This window comes from Thamnophis sirtalis, unplaced genomic scaffold, assembly GCF_051295495.1.
Source record: "Thamnophis sirtalis isolate CommonGarterSnake01/CBP01778 unplaced genomic scaffold, rThaSir2_p1.2 scaffold_11, whole genome shotgun sequence".
In the NCBI taxonomy this organism is placed as follows: Eukaryota; Metazoa; Chordata; class Lepidosauria; order Squamata; family Natricidae; genus Thamnophis; species Thamnophis sirtalis.
Genome location: NW_028261391.1, coordinates 55,058,612 through 55,070,910, shown reverse-complemented (window position 1 = coordinate 55,070,910; position 12,299 = coordinate 55,058,612). Strand labels below are relative to the sequence as shown.

General features: G+C 34.5%; 1 protein-coding gene across 1 annotated transcript in view; it reads left to right on the top strand.

Moving 5' to 3' along the window:
* LOC106544109 (guanylate cyclase 2G-like) overlaps nucleotides 1-12,299 on the top strand; it is a 50,753-nt gene extending 38,454 nt beyond the window's left edge. The window contains exons 12-21 of the mRNA XM_014060265.2: nucleotides 239-310; nucleotides 1,065-1,230; nucleotides 1,699-1,854; nucleotides 3,308-3,485; nucleotides 4,295-4,435; nucleotides 6,522-6,714; nucleotides 6,874-7,048; nucleotides 9,817-9,915; nucleotides 10,965-11,056; nucleotides 12,162-12,299. Coding sequence (XP_013915740.2) covers nucleotides 239-310; nucleotides 1,065-1,230; nucleotides 1,699-1,854; nucleotides 3,308-3,485; nucleotides 4,295-4,435; nucleotides 6,522-6,714; nucleotides 6,874-7,048; nucleotides 9,817-9,915; nucleotides 10,965-11,056; nucleotides 12,162-12,299 — 1,410 coding nt within the window. The remainder of the gene's footprint in view (nucleotides 1-238; nucleotides 311-1,064; nucleotides 1,231-1,698; nucleotides 1,855-3,307; nucleotides 3,486-4,294; nucleotides 4,436-6,521; nucleotides 6,715-6,873; nucleotides 7,049-9,816; nucleotides 9,916-10,964; nucleotides 11,057-12,161) is intronic.

Genomic DNA, 12,299 nt, shown 5'->3' with positions numbered 1-12,299 from the left:
ACTTTAGACTGTACTCTTAGTTTTCAAATGTATTGTAAACGTTTTGAAATTCTCATAAGTAAACTACATTATAATGAACTGACATAAATAAATCATGTAGAGCATGCTTAAAAACATTGAGCTAATATAGAAACACATGGAATAGATTAAGGATAAATTGTATGAATAAATCAGAAATCCATCTTCCCCGCCCCCACCCAAAAAATCCATAATATTTCTGTGCTGATTCTTTTTCTAGGATGTTTTGTTACATTCTGCTATTGAACTGGATTGGATTTTCAAAATCTCTTTTGCCTATGACATAGTCAATGTAAGTATGGCGTAGAAGAATCATGTTGTATTACAAAAATTAGCAGTTTGAAAACTGCTGATTAGTAAAGCAACTGAATAAAATTAGAGGACACATTATCTCTGTTCTTGTCATGGTTGTGTGGCAGCTCTTTAAGTAGTATTATTCTCTCTCTTTGTGAGGGTGTATGTGTGCACACATGTGTAGATGTAGAAATGGCTGTGCATCTTAATTGTATATTTACTTTAGATCCTAATTCTAAGAACAAAGAAAATAAAGGGAAAAGGTTATTCTACTTGGGTTAACTATTATTGGGTTGAGTTATATTTTTAATAAATGAGATTGTAATTCTTGGTCTGAATTTGGATATTTAATATATAAACCTGGGATCTGCTAGAGACCATATTTCTAGACAAGTATCTGTATAATTATTCCTAATTTTGATGTCAAAGAAAAGTTCTGGCAGTACTGGAAAAACAATGCTCTAGAATGAAAAGCTATAATAGACTATTTATTTATTTATTTATTAAATTGTGTATGCCGCCCACTCTCAAAAGAGACTATATTATGATTAAAGTCAATCAAAAATTGAAAACTTGCTGTTGCTGTTCATGGTAAATATTATATAGTGCTAATTTCTTTTGCTTAATATGATCTACTTATTGCTGTAAGAATCATGCAGCTATCTGTAGATTATTCCCCCTATCATACTAATATCTTTGTATTTCTGCATTTCTCTCTCATACAAACTTACACTCTGTGTGTTTCTTTTCAGGGTATGTTCTTCATCCACAACAGCCCTCTGAAATCTCATGGAAACTTAAAACCTACAAACTGTCTGGTAGACAGTCGCATGCAAATCAAGCTGTGTGACTTTGGCTTATGGGAACTTAAATACAGAAGAAAATCTAGAATAATAGAGGAAGAGACGAACTATGCTGGTAAGAGCCCTATATAATTAGGAGTCCAAAGAACATCAACCATCTAAGCATTTAGTTTGTAACATCTCAGTATTTAAATATTTTGGGAGGAAAAAATATTGAGATTATCATGTGCAGTAACCAGATACGGAACCTGCCATGTCTGATCACCTTGTTGCATACTCACCATTCTGATGTCTATGGTAGATAGACAGGCAGGCAGGCAGGCAGGCAGGCAGGCAGGCAGGCAGGCAGGCAGGCAGGCTGGCAGGCAGGCTAGATAGGATTGAATTATTGTATAAATAAGCAATAATCATATATAAACACTTATTCCTAAAGGCCACCAAAAATATCTCATAATTTGTCAGAATTGGGGTAAAACATGAAACATTAAAATATTGCTTTAGATATCATTAGTATTTGAAACAAGAACTCTAAAAGTCCACATCCTATTAATCTGTCCCATTTTGTTTGTTTGTTTGTTTGCAGATTTATTCTGGACAGCTCCCGAATTGCTTAGAATGGAGGAGTATCCATTTCATGGCACCCAGAAGGGTGATATTTACAGTTTTGCTATTATTATGAGAGAATTGATATACAATCATGAAGATGGTCCATTTCAAGATCAAAATAAGAGTGCAGAAGGTTCTCCTTTTTCTTCTTATTGTGATAAATTGTGACATTTATTCTGCAACATTGATATGTAGAAAAATTTGTTTAGACAAATACACATATAAACATTTATAATCTGTTTATATGTATGTATAGATAGAGTATGTAAGCCAAAAGTCCTTAGGAAGTATTATGTACTCATGTATGTCTGCTAGCTAATCTACAGAATATGTTTAACATTTAAAAAAGAATAGTATGCATCCCTATACTAAGACTTGTATCCGATTTTGAGATATTTCTACCTGAACCTGTCAGTTCAGATGACATGATTCTATTTTTCCATAAGGACAACCATTTTTAAAGCCAAGTATTCATACACCAAGTATTCCAAATGAGCTAGTTTCTGTCTTTTATCTTTTTCCCTACATATTTTTCTCCTGATAAGAAGAAAAATATATACCATGCCTTTTGCTCCCCTACATGTTAGATTATATCTTAGAATTTGTTTATAAAGTCACTGCTTGGCAATTCTTTATTTAGAATAATCTGAATCTCTTCAATAGATCTTTGCCTGCTATGGGTGCAGCTAACCTTCCATTACATTGTTAAACAAGTCTGTCCCACATTGATATGGTTCTTATGATGTACATATGTTTCTTTTCTAAGCTGTGGGAGGTGTTGATCACAAATACAACATACAATATTTTTCCCCAGGGATGCTATGACATCATCCAATTCAATTTTTCCATTATATTTTTGTATGTAAAAAGAGGGAGATTGTTGTTTGAAAGTCAAACAACCCCCTCCCTCCTTTGTAAACAGTCTGAAAAAGTGCTTTCTCAAATATGCCCATTGTGGGACTAAATTTCAGCAACAAAATTGGGAGCTATGTTAAAAGGAGCTTGATTTTAAAAAAAAAAGCCATTTGAAATGAGATGTACATATTATTACTGAACATTATTCAACATTCAGGCCTGTTCTTTTCTTTTTTGTTTACACACCCTACTTAAGTATTCCACTCCCATTTCCTGGTTATTTTTTAAAAGAGTAAAAACTCAAATTGCATTAATGAAAATTAGTTGCTTTGTTGTTGAATCTGCATGATTCTAGTGAATAGATGCATGACCAGATTCATCTGGTCTACAAAACTTGATCCACGAATTGCAGTAAGCCAAAGCCAACCAAATAGCATTTATGGCTTAGCATGGATTTAGAAATGGTCAGATCTGAGATTTTAGATGCCATCCTTAAATTTGCCACTTCCTAAACCTGTGCTAAGTTATAAATGTAATTTGATTGACTTTGCCTTAATGCAATGTGTTAATCATTTATTTGTCACATTAACATGGCAACCCATCTCACAAACAAGTGCCTTTGGACAATGTACAACAAGTTATTACAGTTTAAGTCATGATTTATGGTTTGATATTTGATGAAAATCAAAATGTGTAATATTTTGAGACCTTGCTGTGTTCATTAATTCCAGAAATAATAAAAAGAATCAAGGACTCTAAGTCTTCTGTTCCATTGCGACCTTCTATTTCAATAGATAAATGCAATTGCAAGGTAACTGAACTTTTGAAGGCATGTTGGAATGAAAATCCAGAAAAGAGGCCAATATTCTCTGAGATAAAGACAGCACTAAGAGACGCCAGCCCTGATAGGTAAATATTTTCTTGTAGCAAAAGTATCTCTGTTCACCATTATTCTTTATTTGATATTGAGGATGAAGATATTTCAAATATTAAAGTGTTGGTTTCTTAATGAAGATACTAAATACATAATAAAATAAAGATATATAGTTCAGCATTCTTACATGCTTGCCTCCCCCAAACCAAGAAATGGAGTTATTTGCAAAGAGGACTACAAAAGTTTATTATTCTTGTTTTATTAAAATGATTACTCAGAAGTTTTGTAACCAGTAGTTTTCTAGTATTGAAAGAGTCTATCCAAATATGACTATATATGTAAATATCCAGTATTAATAATTATTAATTAGTATATAATAATAATTAATAATGGATATTAAATCATGGATATATAGCCATCTTTGGACACACTCTTTTGATAATGGCAACCCACTCCAGTATCCTTGCTAATAACATTCCATGGACAGTACCAAAAGATGAAATAATATTATGCTGGAAGATGAGCCTCTTAGATCAGTCAGAAGATGTACATAATGAACATGAATTTGAGCACTTTTATACGCTATTATCTGATTTTTAGGTTGATAACTTATTGGGAAAAAAGGTATTATCAATACATTTAGTTAAAACTACTGGAGAGTTTCAGTAGTTTTAATTAATTATTGTTGTGGTTATCAGGGCATTTTCAATCTTTTATAATCATACAGAATAAAATTTTTAATGAATAGAAGTTCAGAAGCAATAGCACATTCTCCTACATTATACTTTTGTAGACTGGTAAAGTAAGTTTCATTTAATATTTGCTTTTTGAACACTTCTAAAAGCCATTTTAGTATCTTGGACAACATGGTTAATAAACTGGAAAAATATGCAAATCATCTGGAAGAAGTAGTTGAAGCAAGAACGACCTTATTATTGGCAGAAAAAAAGAAAACAGAAACACTTTTATCAACCATGTTACCTAGGTAAGGGAAATCTTTTTCACTTTTTTCCTCCTTTATTTCTGAGTAGATTGTCTACAGGTTTTTATCCTGCATAATAGGTCTAGCCCCAAGCTAAATTGACTCTCAATGTATTGTAGAATATTTTTTGTTACAATTCCAGTTCTTTTCTGATTAATAATTAAAAAGTGTAGATCACAGAGCAATCTTTACCTCAGAGGTCTGAGGGGCATGAGGATGAATGTAAGAACAAATGCATTGGTAGACACGATCTTTACCCTTTACCCTAGAGAATCCTATTCTTAGTACGTTCATTTGCTATAAACTTTTATTTGGCTTTTTCATTTAAACTAAAGCATTCTAATTTGCAGGTACAGTACTATAATTTTTCACAAATAAAATTGCAAAGTAAGAACAAACTATGATTTGGAAGAGTAGAGCTGGATCTAAATTAGTGGCTATATTTATGGACCACTGAAAGTGAGATAATTAGTTCAGTCACTCAATACCTGAAATCACATCAATTCCATAGAACATGAAAAAATTTGGATACATCTTTATAATGAAAGTCTGCTTTGTGCAAAATACATTGCAACAGAATCAGACAATGCTTACTTCTTACATATTAGAAATGAAACTTCTTTTTCACATCACTCCTAGGAAAAGGGAGACAGAAATATGAAAAATGTTTCAGTACATACAGTAGATTGTTTTCATTTGCTGATTTGGCATTATGTCAGAATACAGCTTTGATTATTAAGAATTAAATGCATCTAGAATGAAGTCTCAAAATATCTTGGAATAAGGCAATGATAGTGGCAACTTACTTACAAAAGGGAAATGGTAATTCTAATTTTTCATCCTTTTTATAAAGAATCTAGATATACATGGCTCAAAATTAATCTCATTAAATCTGAATCTATGAAAGGTCCTTCATCCATGCTTCTGTTTAGCAGTTTAATCTTCCATATAGTAAACATCAGATTATTTAAAAACTTGGTAATAAACTTAGCAATCGCAATAGCAGTTAGACTTATATACCGCTTCATAGGGCTTTCAGCCCTCTCTAAGCGGTTTACAGAGTCAGCATATTGCCCCCAACAACAATCCGGGTCCTCATTTTACCCACCTCGGAAGGATGGAAGGCTGAGTCAACCCTGAGCCGGTGAGATTTGAACAGCCAAACTGCAGAACTGCAGTCAGCTGAAGTAGCCTGCAGTGCTGCATTTAACCACTGCGCCACCTCGGCTCTTTCAGCTGAGATCTCTGCTGAGTTTTGACGAGTACTTTTTTCTAGAAAAGGATGAGCAATTCAAAGCACACAATTTCCTTTCATGGTCTAGATTAGTCCTGGTCTAATTTCAATGCCTCCTACAATTATTTTGATTTACTGCTCTCAAAAATTTATTGAATGAGAAGAGAGAAAAAGAAAAGAAATGCACGAAGTGCAAGAGGATAGACCCACCCACATTTAGTTTGGCTTCATCCAACTTTTTGCTCGGTTTTGTCTAACAGTGACTTTAATTCCACTTTCACTACTTTTGGCATGTGGCTCCCAATAGATTGTCTAATGTTTTCCTAGATCTGAAAAGTATTTCCCAGCCTGGGAACAGCTTTGGCAATTAAACAAACTAAGACCATATGTACTGTTACCCTGTTACAGTAATGTACCAACCTACCTCCCCCCAACCTCCTCCATTCTCTTAGGCTGGTTGCATTATAAAGGCACTAGAATGATTTTTAAAAAAAATATTGCCACCATAATGGAGCATACAGAGAGGCTTCCTTTGAAAATCAATTGGTAGTTACGGTAGTATTCCTGTGCTGGAACCTGATCCTTTCTTTCCAATAAAGCTCATTTAGGTTAATTTATCAGATTTGCAGGCGTAAATTCTGACTTTTGCAGTACACACATTTTTTAAACAAATAACATTATTGCTGTATTGCAAAGCTATGGATCAATTAGATACTGTGGTAAATAAATCCAATCTTGAAGAATAAAGAACTATTTTGTTATGGGGATGATAAATTGTATATAACTTGCAGGTTTTTATGATTTTAAGAATCTTGAATAGAGGCAGAATTTATCTCTCATCCATTTATGTTCCAGTTTTATAGGAGAACAACTTGTTGCTGGAAGATCAGTGGAACCTGAAAGCTTTGAATCAGTCTCCATTTTCTTCTCAGATATCGTTGGCTTCACTAAGTTATGCTCCTTCAGCTCTCCCTTGCAAGTCGTCACTCTCCTCAATGACCTATATAGTCTATTTGATAATATCATTCAAATATATGATGTCTACAAGGTAGGGGGGGGAATCCCCAATAAAGGATATTTGCATCATTCCTCTCAGGAGCCACGAAAAAAATATCCATAATTTTCCATATATCATTATCTTTATCTGAAAACTTTATCCAAGTTCTGTCTGTCTACAAATGCAAATGATGAGTTTTTTTGTTTCTAGGTTGAAACTATTGGAGATGCCTACATGGTGGCTAGTGGTCTCCCCATTCCCAATGGGGAAAAACATGTTGAAGAAATTGCCACTATGTCTTTGCACTTTCTCAGTGCAATTATATCATTCAAAATCAGACACTTGCCTAATGAAAAATTGAGGGTGCGAATTGGAATTCATACAGGTGAATAGCATAAATATCTTTGGACTTTCAGATCTTAACTGAATTGACCTTTTGTGGAAATGAATTTATCATATCACATACTGCTCATTGGCACAGAATCAGCAAACACTTGCAATTTATTATTCTTCTTGATTTATGTCAGATAAACTGAGTTGGAAGTGTCCTTTAGACTTGAGCCAATACTGTTATATCCCCCCATTGCAAAATTTCCTTTAAGATAGGGATCTTTGATGAACTAAGAAGAATTGCTTCTTTTATCGGTTATAATTCATTATTTATCTCTCAGGATGTTTATTTTATAGGATATTAAATGATACAGTATAAAAAATCATCGCCTTGATTTTTTCTGTCTGTGTTTTAGAGAGACATTACAACTTTTAACTTAATCCTAGATCCCATCCTAAGATATGTGCTTGTGTTTCAGGTGGTCACAATACGAAATGAGTTAGAACATTACATTTGATGCTTGAGAATTAATCTGGTTACTTTTTTCTGATTCTATTCTATTATGTCCTATTCTATTCGTTCCTATACTATTCTGTCCTGTCCTGTTCTATTCAATTCTATTCTAGAATGGAAATCATATATATCATATTAAGTAATGGTTTAACTACTTTATAATAAACTGAAGTTGACTATAATTCATGCTTTATTAACTGAAATGGTTGTATTCACAAGCCAAAAATCAAAGAAGCCATATAATGTGTATAATGCGTAAACCAGTCACTGGCTGAGGGAGGGTAGTGAGGGATGGTAGTTCTTCTTGCCATCCTACTTCCAGATGTCTGCTGCTATCCTCTATATCAGAGGTGTCAAACTCCTATTGTCACATTGTCATCATGTGACATATCTCAACTCATCCCCCCTTTGCTAAAACTGTGTGGGAGTGGCCAACACATGAGGTATCTGGCCCATGGGCCACAAGTTTGTTCTATATATTCAGAGAAAGAATGGAGTTCTACATGTTCAAATCTGTACACAAATCTCATAGGAATAATCTCCATGAAACATCCAGAAGGTTGTGATAATGTCTATCAGATGCTATAGTATTAAGGATATAATTATTTATATGCAGTATTCATCTATGTGCTATGTTACCAAAACACCTTTATTAATATTATATAGGGAATGCATCAGGACATTCTTTGCATTATACTCGCCTGAACCATTCACATATTTTTTTCAGAAAAGTTAGCTTCTGAACAAAATAAATATCTTTTTCTGGGAAAACAAGATATTAGATTAAATGGATTTTTAATTGGATTCTAATTGACTTATTTTAGCCCTTCATACTAGCTGTGTAGTAGATGACTATAGTGGAAAGATGGTTAACCTGATCCATGTTCTTAAGCATAGTTTTATACAACTTTGGCTCTTATATTTAGAAAAATTAGTTATTCAATAAATACTTTAGAAATAAGAGCATTCTGCAGAATAGGAAAACCACTATAGTTGGGAAAACAAAATATATGTAAAATAAGGTGACCAAATTTTCAGATTGGTAAAGAGGGACACCTTTGACCGGGGGGGTGGTGTTGATTAAAAATTTTATACGGAGCAACAAAAAATTTCATACAACGCAAAAATAGTATTGTGATATATTTTTTTTATTTCAACATAACTACAATTTACAAATATAAATGGTAACTGTTGCCAAACATCAAAATTTTGATCACGTGACCATGAGGATTCTGCAATGGTTGCTAAGTGTGAAAAATGGTCATCAGTCACTTTTTTCAATGCCATTGTAACTTTGGTCACTAAGCCCATTATACTACCTTTCTGGCCACAGTTATTAAGTGAATAACTGCAGCTGGTATTTTGTATTTTGGATAGAATCTTTTTTTAAATAGCCTAAGACAATTTAAAAAAAGAATCCACACAGAATAAATTGAAATAAAACATTTCAAACTATTCTTTCTATGCACAATATATTTCAAAGTATTGTGCATAGAATTTTTAAACATGGTTTCACTTCAATTTATTTTGGATAGAATCTTTTTTTAAATAGTCTAAGACAATTTAAAAAAAGAATCACACAGAATTTTAAAAAATCCTATGCACAATAAATAAAATATTGTTTTAAAATACATTAAAAAAATAAAAGAAAAAAACCCAGCTCACTTACCAGCAGGCTTGCACTACAAGTTAACCCAGAATGATGTAGATGTTAATACAAAGAACTGAGCAAATTGAAATGGTGAAATTAGTCAGGGAAATATTTTTCAAAGAAACTTTGCCACCATTTTGGAGCAGACCTCCAACCTCTGTGCCCCTCCCCTCCGGAAAATCCAGGAAGTAACACTTGCAACCTCTAGCCAAGTGTTTCCTGCAGCTCTATGGTACTTGGTCATTTTTTCGTATAAAATGAGGTAAAAGGGCCGCGGGGGGGGGGTCCGTTTTGTTGCTTTAACGTTTTAATATCTTTAATGAAAGTACTGAGACAGAGAGAGGGATTAGACAGGGTGTCCTTTGTCTTGCCCCGGTTAGGATTTCTTAAGCAAATCCACTGGGCTTTCAACATGAAGCCAGAAAATCGGGACTTTTTAAAAACGGCCTGGGACATGGGACAAATTGTTATAAAGCGTGATTGTCCCACTGAAATCGGGACGTCTGGTCACCTTAATGTAAAAGCTACTTATTCCAATATTCAGATTAGATGGCCTAAAATTCATTTTTTTCTATATTTCAGTAAGCAATAAAGCATGACAGAATCTTGTATGCCTTTTATTTGTAGCTGAAATAATTTTTAATCTTTGTCATTCCAGGCCCTGTTGTTGCAGGAGTAGTAGGCATCACAAGGCCACGCTATTGTCTTTTTGGAGACTCTGTGAACACAGCCTCACGGATGGAAAGCACCAGCTTACGTATGTTATCATTTGTTAGAAACAAAATAAAAGACTGATGTAAGATACACACACACACACACACACACACACACACACACACACACACACACACACACACACCATTTTATTACTGCAGCCTGTTGTCAGAGATTGCACAGTAGTCTATAGGTGTATAAATGGATGGCAGTAATAGCTAATTATAAAATTCTTATACTGCTGAGAAGTTGCAGAGAAAGAGTATTATTTTTGTGCTCAGGTAGTGTCATCCATCCTACTTATTTAATTAGCAAATAAAGACTCCTGCGTCGTTTCCCCTCCAAGTCTTAAGAGAACAAAGTGATTACAGATTAGAGCAGGCAGAGTCCATCAGCTTGGTGTTAAGGCAATGCAATTAACTTCCCCTTTCCCCATGGCCACTCCCCCCCAATTATCAGTCATTGTCCAATTAAAAGTTCTCAGGTTCTTTTGGAAATGGACCCTGAGTTTGTGCCTTTCCCATCTTTACATTCCTTTTGCTGACCTTGTGCTTGTTTGGTGTTTCTCAGAATCAGGACTGACTCTGCTTCAGACCCCATCCCCACCCTGCAAACATATTCCAATCTCTATCCCTCCTGCCATTGCCTATGTCAAGATGGCAAAAGATGCAATGTGAAGCAAGCAGCAGAGTGACAGCTATGGTAGAGAAAACATCTGGTTGCTCATTATTAGAAAAAAAGAGAAAGATTCCAGATTAATTCTTAAATATGAAGACCACCTGAACTGCAATCAGCTTGACAGCTGGACCCTAATTTGTAATTAAGAGTTAATAGATAGGAGGAAATGTTATTAGACAAAACTTTTTAAAGTAGAATACTTTCAAAAACTTTATATCAGTGCACTTCCAGGGAAGCTATGGCAGACTGAAGATGGGGATAAATTACTAAAGTTTGTATTTGTCTTAAAGGAGAGGGAATAATTTCTTTACGTACATTTTCTTTATTGTTTTTTCTTTTTCTCTGTACTTTTTCCTTTTTTATATTTATAAACTTTAATAAAAATACACAATAGCTGTCTCCTCCATTTCTTAGCTCTGCAAATCCATGTTTCTAATACCACAGCAAATGCTCTTCAAAGAATTGGTGGTTATAATTTGGAAGAAAGAGGAACTATAAGAATAAAGGTATGCATTTCACAGAATCAGGTCATACTCTAGCTGAAAAAATGGGACTGGGTTAGAAGAATAAATTATTAAAGGGAGATTTAGCAAGCCATAATGCAATATATTCTATCTTATCTCTCCTATAGTTAAATGTTATGTGGAAAGCTTTCGACAGTGTGTAATTTTGCGATACTATTAAACTCCAGCTTTCATCAGAGCTAGTCAGCATTGCTAAAACTATGAAAGACTATGGGAACTGCAGCAATATTGAAAATGTCACATTGTCCATCCCTATCTCAGGGCTTTGACATTACTACCATTTGTTGATTGATCTATACTTTGAGCAATCACTACATTACAATTATGCCTTTTCAGTACAAAACCATGCATGCACCCAAATTGATGAGCTTTGTTTGAGAGATAGTAAAGTTTCCAATAACTCTAGTTTGGTTTTTTGGTTCTTTAATGTAGCCTAGAAACCTGGGTCTCACTCAACTACTTAACTAGGTTTGACCTACTTTAGTATTTTTAGGAAATCAGATTGCCAGATATTGACACTTTGTTGGACCATTTAAGCAGGGAAGATCCAAAATAAATGTTAAAGAAATGATTGTAAATCCGAAATATTGGATGGCTTTTTAGAAGCAGTCTTCTTATGAAGAAAGATTGGGATAGTGAAAAGCGGCAGACCCAAGATTGCATTTTTTCCATTTCTTCTTCATTACCTTTCCTTAAAGTAATACTTTTACTCATGCTAAATGCTAATCCTTTCTAAAAGCTGGCAGTTTTCTAGGCCAGGGATCCCCAACTCCCAGGCCATAGCCCACTACCGGCTATGGCCTATTTGGAATTGGGCCATGTGAGTGGCTGGCCAAAGAATGTGTGCACATGTGCAACTCAACTTGTGTGAGTGGCGGGCAGCAGGCACTCATGTGCATGCACAATAGCCTGTGGCTCATGTGGCCCAGTTCCCCTCTGCACCACCCCCAAGCTGGGTCAAGCCACAAACTTTGAGATTCACTGTTCTTTTCCAACATTCTGTAGTTATGGGTATTGATACTTACCACATATGAATAACTTTGCTTTTGATGATATATAAAAGAGCTATGTTTTTGTTTATTGCTAGGGTAAAGGACAGCAAAGGACTTTTTGGCTGAAAGGAAAAGCTGGATTTGACATGCCACTACCAGACTTCAACAGCAAGTTTCAACCACAGCTGAAGGGAAATGAGGATGCAGAATATGTAGCTAAGGACTTTACTTGA